The sequence below is a fragment of the Pristiophorus japonicus genome, chromosome 9 (assembly GCF_044704955.1).
Source record: "Pristiophorus japonicus isolate sPriJap1 chromosome 9, sPriJap1.hap1, whole genome shotgun sequence".
Taxonomy (NCBI): Eukaryota; Metazoa; Chordata; class Chondrichthyes; family Pristiophoridae; genus Pristiophorus; species Pristiophorus japonicus.
The window spans coordinates 29,544,907-29,572,113 of record NC_091985.1 but is presented as its reverse complement, the minus strand read 5'-3'; the positions used below and the strand labels follow the sequence as shown (position 1 = coordinate 29,572,113).

The 27,207-nt window shown below is 43.2% G+C and overlaps 1 protein-coding gene across 5 annotated transcripts in view; it reads left to right on the top strand.

Annotated features, from left to right (window-relative positions):
* Window positions 1-27,207, top strand: part of sdccag8 (SHH signaling and ciliogenesis regulator sdccag8) — a 505,046-nt gene that overhangs the window by 249,458 nt on the left and 228,381 nt on the right. For all 5 annotated transcript variants that reach the window (XR_011594991.1, XR_011594990.1, XR_011594989.1 and 2 more), the window contains exon 13: window positions 13,718-13,860. Coding sequence is in view for 2 of the 5 variants with exons in the window: in XM_070889222.1 (XP_070745323.1) it covers window positions 13,718-13,860 (143 nt within the window). In the remaining 3 variants the exon portion in view is untranslated. The remainder of the gene's footprint in view (window positions 1-13,717; window positions 13,861-27,207) is intronic.

Below are 27,207 nucleotides of genomic sequence, written 5' to 3'. Positions count from 1 at the left end.
TCAAGATGAGAGTGTTGAGGCTGGGGATGGAGCTATGACCATAAATGCAGGAGAGCTGAACATTTAAGTGTATGAATTTTAGGCTCCAATATTACTTTGTTAATCTCATTCAATGCAGGGAAAGAGTTCTTAATGATACTGTTAGATGGCCTCCTTTATACCTCTTTTGCACAATAAGCAATCATGAAGGGTAAGGATTGAGTCATTTGAGGACATGTGTGTGTGCGTGTGTGTTTTCTCATTGTTTTCCTGCTTTTATGGTCATTGAGAATTTTCTATTTTTGAGTGGATAACTTGTAACTAACTTTTTGACACAGTCAAAATACTGTGGTGTTTTGGCTTTCTGAGGGGAGAGTGAAGTGTTGCTTCATTTTCCATTTATAAATGTTGTATGAGAAACGTTACTTAACCTGCCCCATCTTCCTGTTTGAATTTTCCATCTATCGTTTATGCAAATAATGCTACATTATTGTGTGATTACCACTTGCAAAGTGTGAAGGATATCAATCCAGTGAAAGACAATTTTTGCTTGCCTCAAGAGGGACTTAAAACATGTAGTTTTCCTCTTTGAAACTCATCGTAGGGAGCCTGAACTTCTGAAGCTTTGAAAGGACTGGGCGTGCCCTGTGGTTTTTTTTTTGGAAGGAGAGATAACTTCAACAGTATAACTCATCCACCCAGGACAGATACTACCATGGAAAGCCATCTGAAAACATTGATAAGGTATTCAGATTGTTAAGTCAATTTAAAAGTTCAAAAGAAAGATTTGCACTTATATAGCACCTTTCATGACCTCAGGACGTCCCAAAGCGCTTTAAAGCCAATTAAGTACTTTCAAAGCCAAATTTGTGCACAACAAGGTCCCATAAACCTTGATATTGACTGATTGATTGTCTTTTTTTTTCTTTTAATCTGTTTTAGTGAGGTTGGTTGAGAAATTCATATTGATCCAGCTGCCTGCGAGAACGCTTCAAAATAGTGCCCTGGAATCCTTTATGTTCACCTGAGAGGACATACAGGGCCTCGGTTTAATGTCTAATCCGAAAGACAAAACCTCCAACAGTGCAGCACTCCCTCAGTACTGCACTGGAGTGTCAGCCTAGATTATGGACTCTAGAGTGGGACTCTAGAGTCAACGTTCTGACTCAGGCAAGAGTTCTACCACTAAGCCATGGGTAACAACAGATAACCTTTGGCACTAAGAACTGTTTCAGAGACCGTGTTTATGCACTTAAATTTGTAAAATAATGCATTCTTTTCTTTTAAAAAAGAATTAAGATACATAATTAGTAGAAAACTGTTAACAGAAACGGGAGGAAGTTAGATGTTTAATGCAGCTTTAACTGCTAAAATGTTAAACCTTTCTAGTATTTACTAAACTCAGCAATAAGGCTGGAAAATTGTTGATCTATTAACTAAAGCAGCAAGAGTGCCATTGTGTCATGATGTAATTATAACTAAAAATGGTCCAGTATATTAACACTTCTGATCAAATATGTGGTAAATGCAATTATTACCTCAAAACAGTCAAACAGTAATACCTCGGGGGGCAGGGGAGAAGTACTTTCAAAGTAAAATATTTCTTCCTCCCTCCCAACTCCCATATAACGTGTTGACATCTTTAAATGTGCTGATGATAAAACAGGCTGTGGAGTCCTGCCATGTTGAGTCTCTTGAATGGAAGAGACTAACTTGGATGATGTGTCTGTTGGGACACTCATTGGCCAGCTGCAGTTGAAAATAACAGACACCAGCAATCTCCCCATTCCTAGATGCTGATCGTGTAGCTAAAATATGGATTAAGCGCTTAAGCAACAGCTGAGACCCATATAACCAAGCTAACTGATCAGTGATGTTTTCACTGAAAAATAATGCATTGTTTGAACAAGCTGTATAGTATTATTAGTTATAAGAAGCACTTTCCAGATATGTTTCTACATCCTATTAGAAGAGCATTGTAAATTTTCCAAATATTTCTGTTGTGACCCATTTCTTTAATCTGAACGAATTCTAATTTCCCCCAAATATTTAAGGGCATAAATTGTCAGGCTCCACCACCAGCATAACGCTTCACTGGATGAGAGCAGTTGATTCAGAATTGAGGCTGCAGTGATTTAGTTCCATCTCCAACCTGCAATCGACTGTTGGTTTCGATAGTGACCCCCAGATGGTAGTATGCAGATTACACAACATCTTTAACAGTTCTGTCCGAACAACTTTGTTACAACTTCTGCAACTTAATTAATAATCTTTTTATAAATTCACCATTTTATTTATTCAACCTTTAGCAGTTCAGAGCACAAGCACTGTCTTTTTACCAATTGATAACAATACTGTGACCAAGTTGGTCTCTGCTGATTACTTGTTAGTTTAGACATGTATACTGCTACGAATCATTTCTATCTCTGATGGGAGTTGACTTGATCTTATTTTGCAGTATGTCATCTGGCCCTGAGCCCATCCAGCTTCACATAATACCAGATCAACTTAAAATTTCTACACTGTGTTGACTGTACCTCTATTATTCTTAATAAAAAAATCTCTCACAATACTTCCCATTATCCAGTATATCACAATATTTCACATGCCATGTGTTTTGGCACTGTGATAAGCTGTGATCTTTCTGGATACACACCCATGATATAATCTGGAGTATCCTAAATCTGCAAGTGCAACTGACCTTTTATTTTTGCGTTTGCTTGGGACAGTGCCCTAGCGGTCTTCTAAAAGCCTGGCAAAATCCTAATTTTGACTTGAAAGAGATTTATGGATTATGCCGCTGAATAAGACAACATGTGCAGTAGAGGCCTGGCTTTTTTTTTTAAGATCATAAGTAAATTATCGCTATTAAAGGCAATTGACAAAAATAATCTAAGTAAGTTCTTTACGGCAATGAGATTTAAATATTAAGAAACATAATTTGAGTGGGGGGTGGGATAGAAATGTTTTTTGCACAAAGGGTGGCTGACTTGGAAAATAAGTTACTGGGAAATGTCATTGAAATTAATGGGTTCAAGAGCCAACTATCATTATTTCTGGAGAGATAACAGATTGAGGGATATGGTGGGAAGATGAATTTCAGATCGATCAAAAAGTTATGGGCTTTATGGGCTAAAAAGCCTTTTCTTGATCCTAAAAAATGATGTTCGTTGGTGGCAACTTGGGTAAGTTGTTGCTGCAGTGTGGGTACATGGGACACAAAAACTGTGCAAAAGGACATAGACAGGCTAAGTGAGTGGGCAAACATTTGACAGATGGGGTATAATGTTGGAAAGTGTGAGGTCATGCACTTTGGCGGAAAAAAATCAAAGAGCAAGTTATTATTTAAATGGAGAAAGATTGCAAAGTGCTGCAGTACAATGGGACCTGGGGGTCCTGATGCATGAAACACAAAAGTATGCAGGTACAGCAAATGATCAGGAAGGCCAATGGAATCTTGGCCTTTATTGCAAGGGGTATAAGAGTATAAAAGCAGAGAAGTCCTGCTGCAACTGTACAGGGTATTGGTGAAGCCACACCTGGAGTACGGCGTGCAGTTTTGGTTTCCATATTTATGAAAGGATATACTTGCTTTGGAGGCAGTTCAGAGAACTGGGTTGATTCTGGAGATGAGGGGTTTGACTTATGAGGAAAGGTTGAGTAGTTTGGGCCTCTACTCATTGGAGTTCACAAGAATGAGAGGTGATCTTATCAAAATGTATAAGATTATGAGGGGGCTTGACAAGTTGGATGCAGAGAGGATGTTTCCACTGATGGGGGAGACTAGAACTAGAGGGCATGATCTTAGAATAAGGGGCCGCCCATTTAAAACTGAGATGAGGAGAAATTTCTTCTCTCGGAGGGTTGTAAATCTGTGGAATTCGCTGCCTCAGAGAGCTGTGGAAGCTGGGACATTGAATAAATTTAAGACAGAAATGGACAGTTTCTTAAACGATAAAGGGATAAGGGGTTATGGGGAGTGGGTGGGGAAGTGGAGCTGAGTCCATGATCAGATCAGCCATGATCTTATTGAATGGCGGAGCAGGCTCGAGAGGCTGTATGGCCTACTCCTGTTCCTATTTCTTATGTTCTTAAGAGGAAAAGAGGGAGGAGCTTTGTAACACCATCAATACACCAAGTGGTATTTATACTGCACTCTCCCTCAATTGTTTTTAAGAGGTAGTATTGAGTAGATTTATATAGCTGTACTATGAATTGCATTACACAGGAGTCCTCATTTCAAGTTGCACTGAACTAGAGAATTAAATCCAGCAAAAAAGAAAATAAGCTGGTGACATTGCTTTGCCTGGGGAATTGGAGGGCAAGAGCGTACCTAGTAGGTCGGTGAGCCGAGGTGCTGTTGTCAGTGGTAGTTTATTTCATTAACATGCAGTACAGTTGAACCCTGATAAATATATAACTAGTTTGCCAAAAAAAAAATCATGCCGCGATCAAGATTATACTTGAATCAGGATTTCTGTAAACTTGCAGATAAAAAAAACGATTTGCAAATCTTTGTACCGCAGCACATTAAATGATTCATTCAGGAATTTAATTTAATTTAAACAAGCACAGCAGAAACACTTGACAAAAACATATATTTTACACTGAAATGATTAGACTTGTAAAATATGCCTTCTGTAGATACTTTTGGCAGCAGATTGACTATGCTTAGTGCATTGCTGCTAATTGAGGACTGTTTGGGTCAGGAATTCCGTACAGTAGGAGGGCAGGGAAAATTATTTGATACATTGGCATTTTTGGATCAGGATTTTTTTTTTTTATGTTTCATTGCATGTTTGTCATCTTAACCTGGTACTGTAAAACAGAAAAAAGTAAGATCTGGAGAGAAAGTTGACTAACTTGAAGAACCACAAGATTATTACTTTTCAAACATTTTTGCATAGGGGATCCTCTGCGAACATTGACATACTGTCACAGACTCCCATGCTAATATTTAGCATTCAGGGAAGCCCTTCTCCTAATTTCTGGACAGTACCAGAAGAAAACGGTCATCTTCTTACGCATGCTTCCACACTAAAATGAGTTCTAAGGTGACTAATAAGACCAATGCGGGATCTACAGTCTCTGTCACAGGTGGGGCAGGTGGTGGTTGAAGGGATGCGTGGGAGGGGTGCTTGATTTGTCGTGCGTTCCTTCCGCTGTTTGTACTTGGCTTCTGCGTGCTCTCGGCGAAGAGACTCGAAGTGTTCGCCACTTCTCGGATGCTCCTCCTCCATTTTGAGTGGTCTTGGGCCGGGGATTCCCAAGATGCGGTGAGGATGTTATATTTTTTCAAGGAGGCTTTGAGGGTGTCCTTGAAGCGTTTTCTCTGCCCTCCTGGGGCTCACCTGCCGTGACGTAGTTCGGTGTACAATGCTTGTTTCGGGAATCTAATATCGGGCATGCAGATAATGTGGCCCGCCCGTCGAAGTTGATCGAGCGTGGTCAATGCCTCAATGCTGGGGATGTTGGCCTGAGAGAGAACGCTGATGTTGGTGCACCTATCCTGCCAATGAATTTGCAGGATTTTGCAGAGGCAGCGTTGGTGGTACTTATCCAGTGCTTTGAGGTGCTTACTGTACATAGTCCATATCTCTGAAGCATATAGAAGGGCCGGTATCACTACTGCTCTGTAGACCATGAGCTTGGTGCCGGGTTTGAGATCCTGGTCTTCGAACACTCTCTTCCTTAGGCGGCCGAAGGCTGCACTGGCACACTGAAGGCGGTGTTGGACTTTGTCATCGATGTCTGTCCTTGCTGATAGTAGGTTCCCAAGGTATGGGAAGTGGTCTACATTATCCAAGGTCTCGACATGCATCTTGATAATTGGGGAGCAGTACTCTATGGTGGGGGCAGGTTGGTAGAGAACCTTTGTCGTACTGATGTTTAATGTAAGGCCCAGATGGTTTGGGGTTTGGAGTTCGTACTCCAAGTGTACACAAAAGCAAGCATCATCTGCATATTGTAATTCAATGACAGAGGTTGGAACAATTTCCCGCTTGTCCTGTAGATTAACTCCACTCCAGCGGGGAGCTTGTTAAAGATAGGATGAAGCATTGCAGCAAGGAAGATTGAGAAGAGTGTTGGTGCGATGACACAGCCTTTCTTGACCCCGGTCTGTACTTCTATTGGATCAGTGGTAGATCTGTTGATTAGAATCACAGCTTGTATGTCGTCGTGAAGCAGGCGGAGGATGGTGACAAATTTTTGAGTACAGCCGAATTTGAGAAGGACACTCCATAATCCCTTGTGGTTGACAGAGTCAAAGGCCTTTGTGAGGTCAAAGAAAGCCATGTACATGCTGCTCCCTACATTTTTCTTGGGTTTGTCATGCAGTGAAGATCATGTCCGTTGTGCCCCTTAGTGGGCGAAATCCGCAATTGAATTCTGGGAGGAGCTCTTTAGCCACTGGGAGAAGGCGATTGAGAAGGATTCTTGCGATGATTTTCCCTGCGACAGACAGGGAAACTCCTCTGTAATTACTGCAGTCGGACTTGTCACCTTTCTTGAAGATGGTCACGATTACGCCATCTCTGATATCCCCTGGCATGTTCTCCTCCTTCCAGATAAGAGAGATGAGGTCGTGGATTCGCGCCAAGAGTACTTCTCTGCCATGCTTTAGTACTTTGGCGGGGATTCCATCTGCTCCTGAGGCCTTGTTTTTTAGTTGTAGGATGGAAGAAAATAGTGCTTTGTTGCAGTAAATGTGTGTTATTAATATACAGTAATGGAAACAGTATAAGTCAACCAATAGAGAAAAAAATGAAGAATACAGAACTCTCAATACTCTGTATTCACATCATGTGGTATGCCCTAGAAGGACATAATTGTGATGATCTTATAAAGCTCCAGGGTCCACGTGCCCTAGTTTGCAAGCCTATGCATTAGATGGGTCAGAGAGGGATTTTCCAGGTTTTTTTGCCCCCAAATAGGCCTGCATTTTTATCTGGTGGGGTGGAGAGTGTATATATTGTGATGCACATAAAACCGGACGGACCACCCAGCATCGACCAAGGCACCTGCTACAGACACGACAACGGCACACCCAGCTCAGTCGACCCTGCAAAGTCCTGCTCACCAACATCTGGGTCTTGTGCCAAAATTGGGAGAGCTGTCCCACAGACTAGTCAAACAACAGCCTGACATAATGATACTCACAGAATCACACCTTTCAGCCAAGGTTCATACTCCTCCATCACCATCCCTGGGTATGTCCTGTCCCACTGGCATGACAGAATCACCATGGGTGGTGGCACAGTGGTATACAGTCGGGAGGGAGTGGCCCTGGAAGATCTCAACATTGACTCCGGACCCCAGGAAGTCTCATGGCTTTAGGTCAAGCATGGACAAGAAAACCTCCTGCTGATTACCACCTACCGCCCTCCCACAGCTGATAAATCAGTATTCCTCCATGTTGAACACCACTTGGAAGAAGCACTGAGCGTAGCAAGGACACAATGTACTCTGGGTGGGGAATTTCAATGCCTATCACCAAGAGTGGCTCGATAGCACCACTATTGACCGAGCTGGCCGTGTCCTGAAGGACATAGCTGCCAGACTGGGTCTGCGACAGGTGGTGAGAGAACCAACACTAGGGAAAAACCAACTTGACACTCTCCTCACCAATCTACCAGTCGCAGATGCATTTGTCCATGACAGCATTGGTAGCAGTGACCACCGCACAGTCATTGTGGGGACGAAGTCCCGTCTTCACACTGAGAACACCTTCCATCATGTTGTGTGGCACTACCACCATGCTAAATGGGATAGATTCAGAACAGATCTAGCAGCTCAAAAGTGGGCATCCATGAGGCACTGTTGGTCATCAGCAGCAGCAGAATTGTATTCCACCACAATCTGTAACCTCATAGTTCAGCATATCCCTCACTCTACCATCACCATCAAGTCAGCGAACCGACCCTGGTTCAATGAGGAGTGTAGAAGAGCATGTCAGGAACAGCACCAGGCGTACCTAAAAATTAGATGCCAACCTAGAGAAGCTGCAACACAGGATTACATGCATGCTAAAAAGTGGAAGCAGTATGCTAGAGACAGGGCTAAGTAATCATGCCATCAACAGTCCTGCCGCATCCAGTCATGAATGGTGGTAGACCATTAAACAACTAACATGAATATCCGCATCTTCAATGATGGCGGAGCCCAGCACGTGAGTGCAAAATCCTGGAGCTCGCTCCCTCACAGCACTGTGGGAGAACTTTCGCCACACAGACTGCAACGATTCAAGAAGGCGGCTCACCGCCACCTTCTTAAGGGCAGTTAGGGATGGATAATAAATGCTAGCCTTGCCAGCGATGCACACATCCGATAAACGAATAAAAAAAACACAGCGAATCATAATTGTGTGGAACAGGTTAGATGAACCAGAGGGTCTTTACCTGTCTGTCATTGTTCATACCTTTGTCGATCTGATTCCCTTCAAATACACAAATTGGTTTTTGTTAAATTTGGCTCTTTTAATTCTCTTTATTGTATCTCCAAAAATTTTTATGATTTACTTTTCAGTCCTGACCGGGGTCTAGCAAGGCTGCATCTTTTCGATCTTACTTGCTGCAGTGCTTCATCACCCCCTTAGCAAGCTCCCTGCTAGAATGGAGCTAAATTATAGACCAAATGGGAATCTGTTCAACTTCCGCCGCCTCCAGGCCAAATCCAAGGTCGTCCCATCCTCTGTCATTGAACTATAACATGCAGATGATGCTTGCGTCTGCGCACACTCAGAGGCCGAACTCCAAGCCATGGCCAACACCTTCACCGAGGCATACGAGAGCATCCGTAAGACAAAGGTCCTCCACCAACCTGACCCCGCCACACAGCACTGCCCCCCGATCATCAAAATCCACGACAAGGCCTTGGACAGTGTGAACCAGTTTCCATACCTCGGGAGCCTACTGTCAGCAAGAGCAGACATTGACGACGAAGTCCAACACTGCCTTCAGTGCGCCAGTGCAGCCTTCGGTTGCCTGAGGAAGAAAGTGTTCGAAGACCAGGATCTCAAATCCAGCACCAAGCGTATGGTCTACAGGGCAGTAGTGATATCCATCCTCCTATATGGCTCAGAGACGTAGACTATATACAGCAGACACTTCAAAATGCTGGAGAAGTACCACCAGCGCTGCCTCCGCAACATCCTGCAAATTTATTGGCAGGATAAACGCACCAATGTCCGTGTTCTCGCTCAGGCCAACATCCCCAGCATCGAAGCATTGATCGCGCTCGATGAGCTCCATTGGGCGGACCATATCGTCCACATGCCTGACGCGAGACATAGAAACATAGAAAATAGGTGCAGGAGTAGGCCATTCGGCCCTTCGAGCCTGCACCACCATTCAACAAGATCATGGCTGATCATTCTTTCAGTACCCCTTTCCTCCCAAAGCAAGTGCTCAACAAGGAGCGGGGAAGCATTTCTAGTATGCATCCATGCCTACAAGTCTCAGAATTATTTTTCTGATTGACAACAGACTGGCAAATTAGAGTTGTTGCCAAGACTTGCTGTCGCAAGCTTTGCCCCTCTAATACTCTTATGTTTCACTTGAAAATTCAAGAGGACAGAATCTCTAAGGGAAACCACTTTTAGGAGCAGTGAAAGTAAATGGATTTTTTTTGTTACTTGAAACATCCAAACTAGAACTCTCAAATTTTTTCTAAGGTTTTTAATTTACACCAGAAAATCTATGTAACAATAATGGCATTGAATTTGTAATGAAGTGTGACACTTAGTATGACGTGCTAGATGAAAAGTTTATATTAAAACAAAATGCTGACAGTGAGTCAGTGGTTGCGCTGTTGCAAGGGAATGTAGCTGAGGTAGGAATAGGCGGATGGTATGTACATCTCTACCGCAAGAATTTGCAAAACATTTGTGAGAGATCATCCAAGAAGAACAGAATGGCTAGAACTTTATTTTGTACATAGGTCACACGACATTTAACCTGGGAATATCTGATGCTGACAACAGATGGAAAAATGTGGTGAAAGCCATTGCCAGAAAATAAAATACCCAAATAATATAAATTGATTTTTTTGTCAACAGCAACAACTTGTACTTATATAGCGCTTTTAACGTGGTGAAACATCCCAAGGCGCTTCACAGGAGTATTCAGTACAAATTAGTGTAGGTGACCAAAAGCTTGTTCAAAGAGGTAGGAGTGTCTTGAAGGAGGAAAGAGAGGTAGAGAGGCGGAAAGGTTTAGAAAGGGAAATCTGTTTGGCCCATGTTACCTATGGATTTGAACAGCAAGCAGTTCCATTAAAAAATGGTTATCAACTTTTTATTTGTCCCTGGATATCAGTTTGGAACATCAATTAATAGTGGCTGAGTACTGAATTGCAAAATGACTTCTTATGCACTTTCCTTTGAATTTTTAGCTTATTCTTTCTCTCGGTCCTCAGTCAAGTATCTGCTCTAGCCTCACCCCAAAGCTGTAACCTAAGCAAAATGGGTCTCTGTTTTTGAGCATTATCTTTAGTTTTACATAGGTTGACTACTCTCTCGTGTAATGCTAATTATACTAATGTTACAAAGAGGGAAAATGGGAACATTGTACAACAAAGTAGATTGGTTTACATACAATGACAAAGTAATTGGGCTGGATTTTCATGGGGAAGGGGGGGTGGGGGGAAGAACGGGTATCCCACCAGCCCTGCCGCAGGGCCTGATTTGCATCTAAGCATCTCTTTTCCCCCCCGCCCCCCCCCCCCCCCCTGCCACCAGCCAGATGGGGAGGCTGGCTAGCTAAGGACAGGTCGACCTGTGGCACTAGGCTACACAGAGAAAGAAGGGAGGGATCGAGTGCGGTCCGGTGCTGGCCTCCGGGGTTGGGGGGGCGGTGGCGGTAGGTGAGGAAGATCGAGACCGTCGAGGAACCGAGGGGTGGGGGTTAGGTGAGGAAGATCGGGGGCATCAAAGGACCGGGTTTGGGGGGGGCAAAAGTGAGGAAGATTGATACGTCAGGGGACTGAGGGGTGGCGGGGTGGGGGGCACGGGGGATGGGAGGTGAGGAAGATCGGAGCCATTGAGGGGCGGGGGGAGGGTGGGGAAGGTGAGGAAGATTGGGCCCATCATGGGACCGGGTGGTGTGGGGGGGGCGGTGGGGAGTGGGGTGGTAAGGCGATTGAAAACCATGTGAGAGGGTCTCCGATCGCAGATGGGTGGGCTAGTCAGGATCCAGGAGATAGGTATAAAGGCACTTACCTCGCCTTGCTATAACTTCCAGGTTTTATGAAGTGTGTAAAACCTGAGTTAAAAACAAAATGGTGGTTAAAGAAGAGGCTTACAGCCTCATTGTAATATTTAAATTGACTCCCACCTCCTGGCAGCGCGTTGACTGCCCTGCCTCTGTTAAAACTGGAAGTGGGCAGGTTGGAGTCGAGTTCAGGTCAGGATTCCGACTTTTAACAATTTAATTGCTCCCAAGCTCCAAACCCACCATTCTTTTCAGGTAAAAATTGCTCCAATTGCATCCCAATCATCACAATTAAATCTGTAGTGTAAAATACTATTTGTTATAGAAACATAGAAAATAGGTGCAGGAATACGCCATTCGGCCCTTCGAGCCTGCACCACCATTCAATAAGATCATGGCTGATCATTCACCTCAGTACCCCTTTCCTGCTTTCTCTCCATACCCCTTGATTTCTTTAGCCGTAAGGGCCATATCTAACTCCCTGTTGAAAATATCCAATGAACTGGCATCAGCAACTCTCTGCGGCAGAGAATTCCACAGGTTAACAACTCTGAGTGAAGAAGTTTCTCCTCATCTCGTTCCTAAATGGCTTACCCCTTATTCTTAGACTGTGACCCCTGGTTCTGGACTTCCCCAACATCGGGAACATTCTTCCTGCATCTAACCTGTCCAGTTCCGTCAGAATTTTATATGTTTCTATGAGATCCCCTCTCATTCTTCTAAACTCCAGTGAATACAGGCCCAGTCGATCCAGTCTCTCCTCATATGTCAGTCCTGCCATCCCGGGAATCAGTCTGGTGAACCTTCGCTGCATTCCCTCAATAGCAAAAACATCCTTCCTCAGATTAGGAGACCAAAACTGAACACAATATTCTAGGTGAAGCCTCACCAAGACCCTGTACTGCAACTGCAGTAAGACCTCCCTGCTCCTATACTCAAATCTCCTAGCTATGAAGGCCAACATACCATTTGCCTTCTTCATGGCCTACTGTACATGCATGCCAACTTTCAATGACTGATGTACCATGACACCCAGGTGTACCTCCCCTTTTCCTAATCTGCCGCCATTCAGATAATATTCTGCCTTCCTGTTTTTGCCACCAAAGTGGATAACCTCACATTTATCCACATTATACTGCATCTGCCATGCATTTGCCCACTCACCTAACCTGTCCAAGTCACCCTGCAGTCTATTAGCATCCTCCTCACAACTAACACTGCCACCCAGCTTAGTGTCGTCTGAAAACTTGGAGACATTACACTCAATTCCTTCATCTAAATCATTAATGTATATTGTAAATAGCTGGGGTCCTAGCACTGAGCCCTGCGGCACCCCACTAATCACTGCCTGCCACTTTGAAAAGGACCCGTTTATCCCGACTCTCTGCTTCCTATCTGCCAACTAGTTTTCTATCCAAGTCAATACATTACCCCCAATACCATATGCTTTAATTTTGCACACCAATCTCTTGTGTGGGACCTTGTCAAAAGCCTTTTGAAAGTCCAAATACACCACATCCACTGGTTTTCCCTTGTCCACTCTTCTAGTTACATCCTCAAAAAATTCTAGAAAATTTGTCAAGCATGATTTCCTTTTCATAAATCCATGCTGACTTGGACCGATCCTGTTACTGCTTTCCAAATGTGCTGCTATTTCATCTTTAATAATTGATTCCCCACTACTGATGTCAGGCTAACCGGTCTATAATTCCCCGTTTTCGCTCTCCCTCCTTTGTTAAAAAGTGGTATTACATTCGCTACCCTCCAATCCATAGGAACTGATCCAAAATGCAGTCAGTTTTTATGTTCCCTGCCAGCTTACTCTCATACTCTATTTTCACCCTCCTAATTAAGCTCTTTGTCCTCCTCTGCTGAATTCTAAATTTCTCCCAGTCCTCAGGTTTGCTGCTTTTTCAGGCCAGTTTATATGCCACTTTCTTGGATTTAACACTATCCCTAATTTCCCTTGTTAGCCACAGTTGAGCCACCTTCCCCGTTTTATTTTTACTCCAGATTATAACTGAAATGCCTCAATTTGGCTAAGGTGTAAATAGATTGTACAATATTTTGTTAATAAAAAGAAAAAAAAGAGTTTAAATCAGTAAAATGTCAGGACCTTAGTGGTTGAGTCTTGAGTCCAACATGTCATCTGAAGAGTATGTAAAGATGGGAGTTCTCGAGAATAATACATTCTTTTCACTGATTAACTAAGCTGAAAGTACACCACCACAGAGTGCTGGGAAAATAAGCTGAGAATGTCCAATGGCCTGCGATTTCTATGCTGTACATATAGTTGGTGAAAACAACTGTGGTTATGTTTAGAATTCCTATTGCTTCTCAGTTGGTGGAGGATCATCCCTGAAGTCCTGAATTGACTGCTAGGTCTCGCAAGTTATAATTTTTATGTGCTCCCAACATGACAAACAGTATGGTTCTATTTACTCAACTGAGATTTTCTCCGATGATGGGTTTACAAAGTGGAATTTTACTGTTTTGGAATTTGTTTCATATCTTTGTTTCCTCTTTAGGAGCTACAGAAACTTCAGCTGGATTTGAATGAAACTAAGTGCCATTTGGAGCATGTCCAGCAGGATGCAGCAAATGCGAAGGATGAATGTCTAAAGCTGATGGAACTACTGAGCAAATCTGAGCACCAACTGCACCTCACCAGGTACAAATAATCCTGTTATCTGCCAGTGGCACTTCATAACGCCAGCATCAAGCTGCCTGTCTCTACCGCAGGCAATAAAACATTTTACAGATATTTTTGGTGCTTTGCAATACCAACTGTTCACATTTTTGCCTACTAATTGCTGCAGTATTAACAGGTGAAGCTATTAAAATACCAAACTGCAGGTATGTAATTATAGAAAACCAAATGTGATGATTTTTCTAATCTGTCTTGAGGGAAAAGCAGCATGATGTTTGTAACATATGGACGGGTGATGGGATTACCAGATGTTCTGAGGTTTTTGTTTTTTTCTGCACTAAGATCTCTTGTATTCTGTCAGTTTGAGTTGTAATGATGTGGGGAACAGCACAACGTACAATATTGTATCATGATAAATAGTCTTAATAAGAGGTTATAACAGGATGAGTAAGTCATTTGTATAATTATTTTTGTTTGTTTTTTTAAAACTTGAAAACCTTTGTTTATTATTCCTGTTGTTCCAACAGTTACAGTACCTATTTAAATTAACTACTACATCTCAATCCGTGATTGACATAGTCATGAGTTAAGTCACACTTCAGTAATCAAACGTCCTATATTGAGGACGTTTTGAGGAAGTACAGAATCTGTGCAGTCCGCCTTCACTATGGTAGCCAATTTCAAATTCAGTCAGAATTCCATAAAATCCTCAGCCTTGAATCTTCTTTCCAATAGTTTTGTTTTCTCTTATGATTTTTCCATATTTTCACCGTACCCCTCTTCCTGAACACAGTGAATCATGCTGGGCTATTGTTCTTTGCACATTGCTTCCTCTCCAGCATTTTGCTCAAATCATTATTCTTGGTCAATGTGAGATCATTACAGCCAAACGCAATCCTGGCTTTGGTCTGACATCCACGCAGGAGTAGTTCTAACAGAGAACATTGGATAGCAGTCAGGAAAGAAAGAGCGAGCTTGTAATAACCACTAGCTATTTTTTTTAGAATTAGTTGATCTGAGCTGGAGCATCAGTAAGAATACTGCAGTTACCCTCAGCACCTATACTAAAGTATTCATGTATATACTCCATGTTTGAATCCCTTCAGTCTGGTTTTCACCCCTGCCACAGTACCGAAATGGCACTCATCAAAGTCACAAATGACTTCATTTGTGACTGTGACAATGATAATCTATCCCTCCTCATCCTTCTCGACCTGTCTGCAGCCTTTGACACAGCTGACCACTCCATCCTCCTCTAATGGCTCTCCACTATCATCCAGCTGGGTGGGACTGCACTCGCCTGGTTCCATTCTTATCTATCTAATCGTAGCCAGAAAATCACCTGCAATTACTTCTCTTCCGCATCGTTACCTCTGATGTGATTGGGATTACGGAGACGTGGCTCCAGGATGATCAGGGCTGGGAACTCAATATCCAGGGGTATTCAACATTCAGGAAGGATAGAATAAAAGGAAAAGGAGGTGGGGTAGCATTGCTGGTTAAGGAGGAGATTAAGGCAATAGTTAGGAAGGACATTAGCTTGGATGATGTGGAATCTATATGGGTAGAGCTGCAGAACACCAAAGGGCAAAAAACGTTAGTGGGAGTTGTGTACAGACCTCCAAACAGTAGTAGTGATGTTGGGGAGGGCATCAAACAGGAAATTAGGGGTGCGTGCAATAAAGGTGCAGCAGTTATAATGGGTGACTTTAATATGCACATAGATTGGGCTAACCAAACTGGAAGCAATACGGTGGAGGAGGATTTCCTGGAGTGCATAAGGGATGGTTTTTTAGACCAATATGTCGAGGAACCAACTAGGGGGGAGGCCATCTTAGACTGGATGTTATGTAATGAGAGAGGATTAATTAGCAATCTCGTTGTGCGAGGCCCCTTGGGGAAGAGTGACCATAATATGGTGGAATTCTGCATTGGGATGGAGAATGAAACAGTTAATTCAGAGACCATGGTCCAGAACTTAAAGAAGGCTAACTTTGAAGGTATGAGGCGTGAATTGGCTGGGATGGATTGGCGAATGATACTTAAGGGGTTGACTGTGGATGGGCAATGGCAGACATTTAGAGACCGCATGGATGAACTACAACAATTGTACATTCCTGTCTGGCATAAAAATAAAAAAGGGAAGGTGGCTCAACCGTGGCTATCAAGGGAAATCAGGGATAGTATTAAAGCCAAGGAAGTGGCATACAAATTGGCCAGAAATAGCAGCGAACCTGGGGACTGGGAGAAATTTAGAACTCAGCAGAGGAGGACAAAGGGTTTGATTAGGGCAGGGAAAATGGAGTATGAGAAGAAGCTTGCAGGGAACATTAAGACGGATTGCAAAAGTTTCTATAGATATGTAAAGAGAAAAAGGTTAGTAAAGACAAACGTAGGTCCCCTGCAGTCAGAATCAGGGGAAGTCATAACGGGGAACAAAGAAATGGCGGACCAATTGAACAAGTACTTTGGTTCGGTATTCACGAAGGAGGACACGAACAACCTTCCGGTTATAAAAGGGGTCGGGGGGTCTAGTAAGGAGGAGGAACTGAGGGAAATCCTTATTAGCCGGGAAATTGTGTTGGGGAAATTGATGGGATTGAAGGCCGATAAATCCCCAGGGCCTGATGGACTGCATCCCAGAGTACTTAAGGAGGTGGCCTTGGAAATAGTGGATGCGTTGACAGTCATTTTCCAACATTCCATTGACTCTGGATCAGTTCCTATGGAGTGGAGGGTAGCCAATGTAACCCCACTTTTAAAAAAAGGAGGGAGAGAGAAAACAGGGAATTATAGACCGGTCAGCCTGACATCGGTAGTGGGTAAAATGATGGAATCAATTATTAAGGATGTCATAGCAGTACATTTGGAAAGAGGTGACATGATAGGTCCAAGTCAGCATGGATTTGTGAAAGGGAAATCATGCTTGACAAATCTTCTGGAATTTTTTGAGGATGTTTCCAGTAGAGTGGATAAGGGAGAACCAGTTGATGTGGTATATTTGGACTTTCAGAAGGCGTTCGACAAGGTTCCACACAAGAGATTGATGTGCAAAGTTAGAGCACATGGGATTGGGGGTAGTGTACTGACATGGATTGAGAACTGGTTGTCAGACAGGAAGCAAAGAGTAGGAGTAAATGGGTACTTTTCAGAATGGCAGGCAGTGACTAGTGGGGTACCGCAAGGTTCTGTGCTGGGGCCCCAGCTGTTTACACTGTACATTAATGATTTAGATGAGGGGATTAAATGTAGTATCTCCAAATTTGCGGATGACACTAAGTTGGGTGGCAGTGTGAGCTGCGAGGAGGATGCTGTGAGGCTGCAGAGCGACTTGGATAGGTTAGGTGAGTGGGCAAATGCATGGCAGATGAAGTATAATGTGGATAAATGTGAGGTTATCCACTTTGGTGGTAAAAACAGAGAGACAGACTATTATCTGAATGGTGACAGATTAGGAAAAGGGGAGGTGCAAAGAGACCTGGGTGTCATGGTACATCAGTCATTGAAGGTTGGCATGCAGGTGCAGCAGGCGGTTAAGAAAGCAAATGGCATGTTGGCCTTCATAGCAAGGGGATTTGAGTACAGGGGCAGGGAGGTGTTGCTACAGTTGTACAGGGCATTGGTGAGGCCACACCTGGAGTATTGTGTACAGTTTTGGTCTCCTAACCTGAGGAAGGACATTCTTGCTATTGAGGGAGTGCAGCGAAGGTTCACCAGACTGATTCCCGGGATGGCGGGACTGACCTATCAAGAAAGACTGGATCAACTGGGCTTGTATTCACTGGAGTTCAGAAGAATGAGAGGGGACCTCATAGAAACATTTAAAATTCTGACGGGGTTAGACAGGTTAGATGCAGGAAGAATGTTCCCAATGTTGGGGAAGTCCAGAACCAGAGGTCACAGTCTAAGGATAAGGGGTAAGCCATTTAGGACCGAGATGCGGAGGAACTTCTTCACCCAGAGAGTGATGAACCTGTGGAATTCTCTACCACAGAAAGTTGTTGAGGCCAATTCACTAAATATATTCAAAAAGGAGTTAGATGTAGTCCTTACTACTAGGGGGATCAAGGGGTATGGCGAGAAAGCAGGAATGGGGTACTGAAGTTGAATGTTCAGCCATGAACTCATTGAATGGCGGTGCAGGCTAGAAGGGCCGAATGGCCTACTCCTGCACCTATTTTCTATGTTTCTATGTTTCTATGTCCCCCAAGGATCTATCCTTGGCTCCCTCCTATTTCTCATCTATATTGCTGCCCCTTGGCGACATCATCCAAAAACAAAATGTCAGTTTCCACAAGTACGTTGACGACACCCAGCTCTACCTCACCACCACTTCTCTTGAACCCGCCGCGGTCTCCAAATTTTCAGACTGCTTGTCCAACATCCAGTACTGGATGAGCAGAAATTTTCTCCAATTAAATATCGGGAAGACCGAAGCCATTGTATTTGGTCCCCACCACAAATTGCATTCCCTAGCCACTGACTCCATCCTTCTCCCTAGCATCTGTCTGAGGCTGAACCAGACTGTTCGCAACTTTCACCCTGAAATGAGCTTCCGGACCGATATCCACAGCATAACTAAAGCCGCCTATTTCCACCTCAGTAACATCACCCATCTCTGCCCCTGCCTCAGCCCATCTGCTGCTGAAGCCCTCATCCATGTCTTTGTTACTTTTAGACTTGACTGCTCCAACGTACTCCTGGCTGTCCTCCCACATTCTACCCTAAGTAAACTTGAAGTCATCTAAAACTCGGCAGCCCATGTCCTAACTCGCACCAAGTCCTATTCGCTGACCTACATTGGCTCCCGGTTAAGCAACGCCTCGATTTCAAAATTCTTATCCTTGTTTACAAATCCCTCCATGGCCTCGCCCCTCCCTATCTCTAATCTCCTTCAGCCTCACAACCCTCCCCGAAGTATCTGCGCTCCTCAAATTCTGCCCTCTTGAGCATCCCTGATTATAATTGCTCAACCATCAGTGGCCGTGCCTTCAGCTGCCTGGGCCTTAAGCTCTGACACTCCCTCCCGAAACCTCTCTGTCTCTCTACCCCTCCATCCCTTTAACACACTCCTTAAAACCTATCTCTTTGAACAAGCTTTTGGTCATCTGCTGTAATTTCTTTTTATGTGGCTCGGTGTCAATTTTTTTTTGTGTTATAACACTGCTGTGAAGCACTTAGGACGTTTTACTACATTAAAGGCGCTATATAAATGCAAGTTGTTGTTGAAAGAGTAATCTTGCATTGAATCATAGAAAAGTACAGCACAAAAGGAGGCCTTTTCGCCCTTCGAGTCTGCGCTGGCTCTTTCAAAGAGCAATCCAGTAAGTCACACTTCCTCTGCTCTGTCCCCATACCCCTGCAATTTTTTCTCTTTCAAGTATTTAGCCAATTCCCTTTTGAAAGCTACTACTGAATCTGTTTCCACCACCCTATTAGGCAGAGCATTCCAAATCCTAACCACTCGTTGCATAAAAAGATTTTGCCTCACGTCGCCTCTGGTTCTTTTGCCAAGCACTTTAAATTATCCACTTACTTCTCTGTGATGCAGAGCATGAAACTTAAAAATATTGAAATCAGCCACAAAAGTAAACCCACTGATAGTGAATGCTGCCTCTAGTCAGCCCTATTCTGAGCCATTAATTCTTCAAATGTTGCCTTTGTAGGGGAAAAGTAACTCAAGTATTTTCCATAAGCACCAGCAGGAATCAAGGCTGCCAGCAGTCAGACAAATTATCTTTTTTATTTAAATGGCAAAACATGAGACTGAATTAACTACCAGTTTCAACTATCCGCTAGGAGTCCCCTTCATTATGAAAAATAATCGAGGATATATAAAATACTTGTGAGTTGCTGACGAGTATACTCATCTGCAGAGACCAATTTAAGAATAGGCTAGATCAGTCGTTGAATGAAAGGGAAATAAAGGATTATGGGAACAAGGTGGGCATAGGTGATTAGGACTACTGGTCATGTAGAGAATGAATACCAAAACAGGCTAGTTGGGCTGAATGGCCTACTTCCATGTTAAAATTTCTATGTAATACTATGTTTTTGAGTTGTCAAGATTTTTTGAGGAGATTTCAGTATTTTTGAAGCTGTTGGTCAGCTTTTGGTGTGTTTTAGTTAGACATGTCTGGTTCTTCTACCTTCAGAACTCTTTCTTAGACATTTTATTATCTGGAAATGTGTCCTTTTTATGCAGAAATTCAAATGCAGGGTTAATCAGTTGCTATGTTAGGATTATTGATGCAAGCAATAGGAAAAGCTAGGGCTTGTTGTTGACCCCAAGTTCTCCAGGTGTTTGTTTTTTCAGCAACCTCAAGTAGGAATTATGTGAGACACCATTCCTCAATACTGTCTTATCTAAACCCCTGTTGAGTACTTGAATCATACAGATCAGATGCAAGTTGAAACACTGTTCTATGGCGGGTTTTCCTATTTTAGCCAAGGTGATGTTAGTGGCAGTACAATTTACCTCGGCACCCTTGGATTAGGGAGGGAAAAACAGACCAGGATTCTCTGATTGCTAGTTAGAAACCTAAAAGCACATCTATGGACAGGATAAAGATTGGGCTCAGTTATGATGCTGGTCAAAGTCAAATAGCCTACCAACACTCATTTTTAATGATTACTTAAGTGTGGTATTAGTAATGATCAGTGCCCGTGGAATTGTGTCCCAGCAGGGAATCAACAACTTTAAGAGAAAAGAGAGAAAATAAATTACAAATAAAAGAGACTGATTATATCAGCTTTTCTTTATCAATAATTTCCCAGAATTTGCAGTCAGAGGCTTCCCACAGGCTGATGCCTCCAACCGCAAAAGTTTCTAAGAAAGTACCTGGAGGTTCGGCGGCTTCTGGTCCTGGGCCTCTATGCATAGGCCTGCGTAGAGGCCCAGGGGACTTAAGTGGTCACTGGGATCATGTGGTCCGGCCCAACCGAACATGAACATGACCCGGACACGATGAGCCGAATTATCTTCTTCTGTGTCGTAATTTTCTATGATTCTATGATCAAAATGGGGGTATTCCCATTCATACTTTTGGTGAGTTCCGTTTCTACGAAATTGCCATAAGTATGAATGGGAATACCCCCAAAACGCACAAACACATGAAATAAACAAATAAATACAACATTACATATTTAAAATGAATTAAAATCTAATTTAATTAAATATTTTACACAAAAAATTATTTTTTTGAATTTTTAAAAATATGTTTTAACAGGGCTAAAATAAACTTACCTTAATGGACAGAGTTTTTAATATATAAATGAGTGATAACTTTCTTTTACTATTTTTTAAAACTCTTATGCTGGTAAACCAAGCGTAAGAATTCGAAGGGCATTCGCTGGCAATAGCCCAACTCTCCGCCCGCGGAAGACCTTTACCTTCGGATACGGTGGATCTGTCAAGAAGATTCTTGACAGATCGCAAGTTCCAGGTTTAGACTCATGCGCTTCGCATACCTAAACCCAGAACTTGCGGGGGCCCTACGGGCGCGTGCGCACCTCGTACGTGCTCGTAGGGGCCGTGAATTCAGGCTCATTGAATTGCTGCTCCTTCAAGCCAAATTTGTAAATTATTTTCTCCCCACTGGGAACTGCAGGAGAGTGTTTCCTTTCCTCCTCTGGGAAAGTGCCTTGCTGCCACTTGATATTCTGATTCAGATTGAGAAACCTTTGTCATGTGAGGAGTGAGGTTATCCTATCACTCTTCAACAAGAGTCTTTTAAGAAGTTCAAAGGACCTAAATTAAACAAATCCCAGGGATAAAGATATTTATCCCAAAATGCCAATGAAAACAACGGAGATTTGTGTGGCATTGAAAATGATTATGACTGAGTTAATGAAAACTGGAATTAGGCTAACTTGATGCTCATTTTCAAAAACAGTGATATAAGCAACCACAGACACATTGGGCTGAACTTTGGGGAATGGGGAAAACTCATTGGGGGCTGGGGGTGGTTCCGAGGCGATCGGGAAACCCAGGAGAACAGGTTTCTTGCAGGCCCTGCTGACTTTAACAGCAGGGCCTAATTTGAATGAGAAGTCTTTGTTTCCCACCTGCAGCCAGCCAGTTGAGATGCTGGCTGGCTCTGGGCGGGTAGGCCTGTGGATGCACAGAGGGAGGGAGGGCTCGCGTTGTGGTTTGTCCGGGAGAGTTGGACAAAATGGGGGCAGAACAATGACAAATGAAAACTTAATATGCACAAGTTTAAAGTACTGCTCATAGGAAAGGAAAGTGGGTAATATAAATACTCCATGAATTGCTAAGGACAGAATTGAGTAACTTCAAGGGATCTTAATCGGCTTGACACTCAACAAGCAGAGCAGCAATCAACAAAGTAAACTGAACTATATCGCCAGAAGAAGTCATGTGTTAATAGTTAGGCCATACTTTGCCCAGTTCAGATCACTGAACCAGAAGGGAGACACTCAAGCACTGGAGACAGAAAAGAGCAATGTGGCTGATACCTAGTGCCAGAGTTCTGAATTATGTGGAAGGACTGGAGAAACCTGAATATTGCAGTCTTGAGAGGAGAGTGGGAGATTTATAATTTAGTAAACGGCATGGGAAATATATATCCAGAATAGTACATAAAACTAAATCCTATGACACTATTTTGAAGAAATCACTAAAACTGATTATCTGGTCATTATCACATTGCTGTTTGTGGGAGCTTGCTGTGCGTAAATTGGCTACCGCGTTTCCTACGTTACAACAATGACCACACTTCAAAAAGTACTTTATTAGCTGTAAAACACCCTGGGATGTCCGGTGGTCGTGAAAGGCGCTATATAAATGCAAGTCGTTTTTTTTAAAAAACATATTTTGGGGAAACAAACCTGAATATTTAGCAATGATTTGTATAAAAACTTGTACACTGCTTTATTTATTTGCCTGCATGGTTACTGTATTCCTGCTTTTTCAAATATTTGCATAATAACTCTATCTTATTTACTATGGATGATGTATTCTTGTTAAGTTGTGGTTTAAATGGAGTCGAGGGCCACGTTTACATTGTGGGAAAACTTCCAGCTATGCAGTGTAATATATTTGCTTCATGAGTTCTTTGCTTAAGAATTAATTGCAACACATTGCTATTAAGAACTAGTTGGTTTAATACAAAGGTTTACCGATCACACAACACATTACCAATTGACCCACGAGGCTTACAACTGCATACCTCATCGTGGATGACGTATGACTGACTGGGGTTTTATTGAGTATTGTGAACATCACGTGACTGACTAAGCCACTCACAATGCAGCAGCTCTACAACTCTTTTTAAAGGAGACAAAATTAACAGTTAAATCAAATGCCCCCCAATCTGTGAGACACTCCAAACATTTTTCAAATGCCCTTTTTCTTTGTTTTTCTTGAATTTTTTGTTGTTGTTTTTTTTTGGGGCACTAAAATCATAATTTTTTACGTGCCCCCTATAAAAGGGGAGGGGGACACTAAAACCGGCAATTAAAACAAATTAAACTTTAAAACATATAAAATCAAATTAAAATTTGGTTGCCGGGGGTAATAATGCACTCCAGTCCCTCTGGCGCCCACCTCTCGTGGAAGGCCGCGAGCGTACTGGTGGACACCGCGTGCTCCATCTCTAAGGACACCCTGGCTCGGATGTAAGCACGGAGCAGCAGCTCTACAAACCTGTGAGCATACTCACAAGTGCATACATTACATGCAGTAACACTGAAGTAACTATGTTACCTGATTGTAGGATTCCCTCAGATGCAGGGCTTCATGTAGCCAATCATATGTCCACCATGTGGGAGTATGCATGAGCGATGCTCCTGCAGTGTCCGTAGCCTGGGTTACTGAAGTTTCCACTGCAGATGTCCACTAGTTAACGGCAGGCCGCAGTGCAGACAACATGAATCCAGCCTAACCACACCACTTTCCACTGATGTGCATGGAAAAAATAAGCGTCCGAAATTCCTTATCACCCCGGTAGGGGGCGGTAACTTCTCTGGGGCCGGACATTTTGTGCCTGGCGTAGAATTACCTCCCTGGAAGCGAAATTTTGGTTACCACCCCTCACAGGAAGTGGAGCGCAATATCGCGCACTCCACTTCCTTTTGGGGCGGGATCGGGGTGCGATACACGGCACTGATGCGTTTTAACACCCCTCCCCTTCCGTTAAAGGGGAAGGACGCAACAAGCTCTGCAAGCCCTTTGATGGCCTCCACTGGGCCACCAGGGCTAAGCAATGCCATGGCCGCAGCCGGTCACCGAAACAGAATGCCGGGTTTCACGCTTGCAAAAAGATCAGACAGCGGCCCGACTGGTAAGGGGAGTAAAAACACAAAGGTGATGGCGCAGCACACCTCCCCTTTAAGTTTGGTCCCGTGATCGGTGACTGGCCTGGTTTATGACTCGCGATGCTGGCGAGGCATCGCCCATGAAGTGCTTTTATTCAATAGTTCAATATGACCATGTGTTCTAACATCAGCAAGTCAAGTAAAGTCTGCAACTCCATGTAACTAAGGAGAGTAATTAGCTGGGTCTCTGAACTGTACCTTCTGATCAACTGCATAACGACCTAATTCTTGTAAAATGTCTGTATGTATGTTGTTGCTTTATTCAAGTGTAGGTAGTAAGTGCCTTATAGCCTTGGGTATGCTTTGTAGACCATTGTGTTCTTTATGCTCTGTGAAGAGAGCAGTTGGGATATTATGAGAAAATAAGCATATTTATATATTTGAGTCATGTATTGTCATTGTATGCACTATTATATGTATGTGCAGAGTCAGCGTGTATAAACACATTGATATAACATATCACACATATATGATTTATAGGGTACCCATCAGTTAGTCTAGGCTGCTCTCCAACTTCTAAAGTCCCAAAGCTATGCAGAGTATCCCTCCCAAGTAAAACATGAGATAATATTTTGCAGAGGAATTTAAATTCAAATTATCCAGATGGGCAGACAAATGAAATATAAAATTTAATGCTGACAAATGTAAAGTATTTTCTATTGGGAGAAAGGAAGTGTATATGTATATGTGTGTTTTTATAAAATTTAGCACAATGAGACTTAGAGAAGCACCTGGAAATTACAGACGACGTCACTTTCAGTGTTGATATAACGTGAAGAGGCAATTTAAAAAGCTAATAGAACTTTTGCCACGATTTCCCCTACCTCGGCGGGTTCGGTGCAGCCGGGATCGGTGACAGGTCATGACCTCGCTACTGGCTCCAGCCCATTGTGTAGAATGCTTTTACATTGATTGCGCTTGTTAAGCCCACCCAGCATGTCTCCCGGCCAATTAAAGGAAGTGGGTTTGATGACGTATCCTTAAAGGGGCTATGCGCAAATTAATGTTGACAGTTCTGCAGTCAGTATTCTACAGCATTGGGGTGCTGCAAACAATGACTGCACAGAGATGAACGGCTGCTCCCAGGCTCTCCCATGACACCCTCCAGAGTCACAACGTGCAATGAGATCCTCTTCCCTTCCAATGGATGGAATAGACCTCTCCAGGAGACCAATGCACCTTGATAGTACATTTCACAGGAGGACACAAGCAGGGATAGAAACATAGAAAATAGGTGCAGGAGTGGCCCTTCGAGCCTGCACCACCATTCAATATGATCATGGCTGATCATGCAACCTCAGTACCCCATTCCTGCTTTCTCTCCATACCCCTTGATCCCTTTAGCCATAAGGGCGACATCTAACTCCCTTTTGAATATATTTAACGAACTGGCCTCAACAACTTTCTGTGGTAGAGAATTCCACAGGTTCACAATTCTCTGAGTGAAGAAGTTTCTCCTCATCTTGGTCATAAATGGCTTACCCCTTATCCTTAGACTGTGACCCCTGGTTCTGGACTTCCCCAACAACGGGAACATTCTTCCTGCATCTAACCTGTCCAATCCCGTCAGAATTTTATATGTTTCTATGAGATCCCCTCTCATTCTTCTAAATTCCAGTGAATATAAGCCTAGTCGGTTCAGTCTTTCTTCATATGTCAGTCCTGCCATCCTGGGAATCAGTCTGGTGAACCTTCGCTGCACTCCCTCAATAGTAAGAATGTCCTTCCTCAGATTAGGAGACCAAAACTGTACACAATATTCAAGGAGTGGCCTCACCAAGGCCCTGTACAACTGCAGTAAGACCTACCTGCTCCTATACTCAAATCCTCTCGCTATGAAGGCCAACATGCCATTTGCCTTCTTCACCGCCTGCTGTACCTGCATGCCAGCTTTCAATGACTGATGTACCATGACACCCAGATCTCGTTGCACCTCCCCTTTTCCAAATCTGTCACCATTCAGATAGTATTCTGCCTTCCTGTTTTTGCCACCAAAGTGGATAACCTCACATTTATCTACATTATACTGCATCTGCCATGCATTTGCCTACTCACCTAACCTGTCCAAATCACCCTGCAGCCTCTTAGCATCCTCCTCACAGCTCACACTGCACCCAGCTTACTGTCATCTGCAAACTTGGAGACATTACATTCAATTCCTTCGTCTAAAACATTAATATATATTGTAAATAGCTGGGGTCCAGCACTGAACCTTGCGGTACCCTACTAGTCACTGCCTTACATTCTGAAAAGGACCCGTTTATTCCCACTCTCTGCTTCCTGTCTGCCAACCAGTTTTCTATCCACGTCAATACATTACCCCCAATACCATGTGCTTTAATTTTGCACACTAATCTCTTGAGTGGGACCTTGTCAAAAGCCTTTTGAAAGTCCAAATACACCACATCCACTGGTTTTCCCTTGTCCACTCTACTAGTTACATCCTCAAAAGATTCTAGAAGATTTGTCAAGCATGATTTGCCTTTCATAAATCCATGCTGATTTGGACCGATCCTGTCACTGCTTTCCAAATGCGCTGCTATTACATCTTTAATAATTGATTCCAACATTTTCCCCACTACCGATGTCAGGCTAACTGGTCTATAATTCCCTGTTTTCTCTCTTCCTCCTTTTTTAAAAAGTGGGGTTACATTAGATACCCTCCAATCCATAGGAACTGATCCAGAGTGGATAGAATGTTGGAAAATGACCACCAATGCATCCACTATTTCTAGGGCCACTTCCTTAAGTACTCTGGGATGCAGACTATCAGGCCCTGGGGATTTATCAGCTTTCAATCCCATCAATTTCCCTAATACAATTTCCTGACTAATAAGGATATCCTTCAGTTCCTCCTTCTCGCTAGACCATCAGTCCCCTAGTATTTCCGGAAGATTATTTGTGTCTTCCTTAGTGAAGACAGAACCAAATTATTTGTTCAATTGGTCTGCCATTTCTTTGTTCCCCATTATAAATTCACCTGATTCTGACTGCAAGGGACCTACATTTGTCTTCACTAATCTTTTTCTC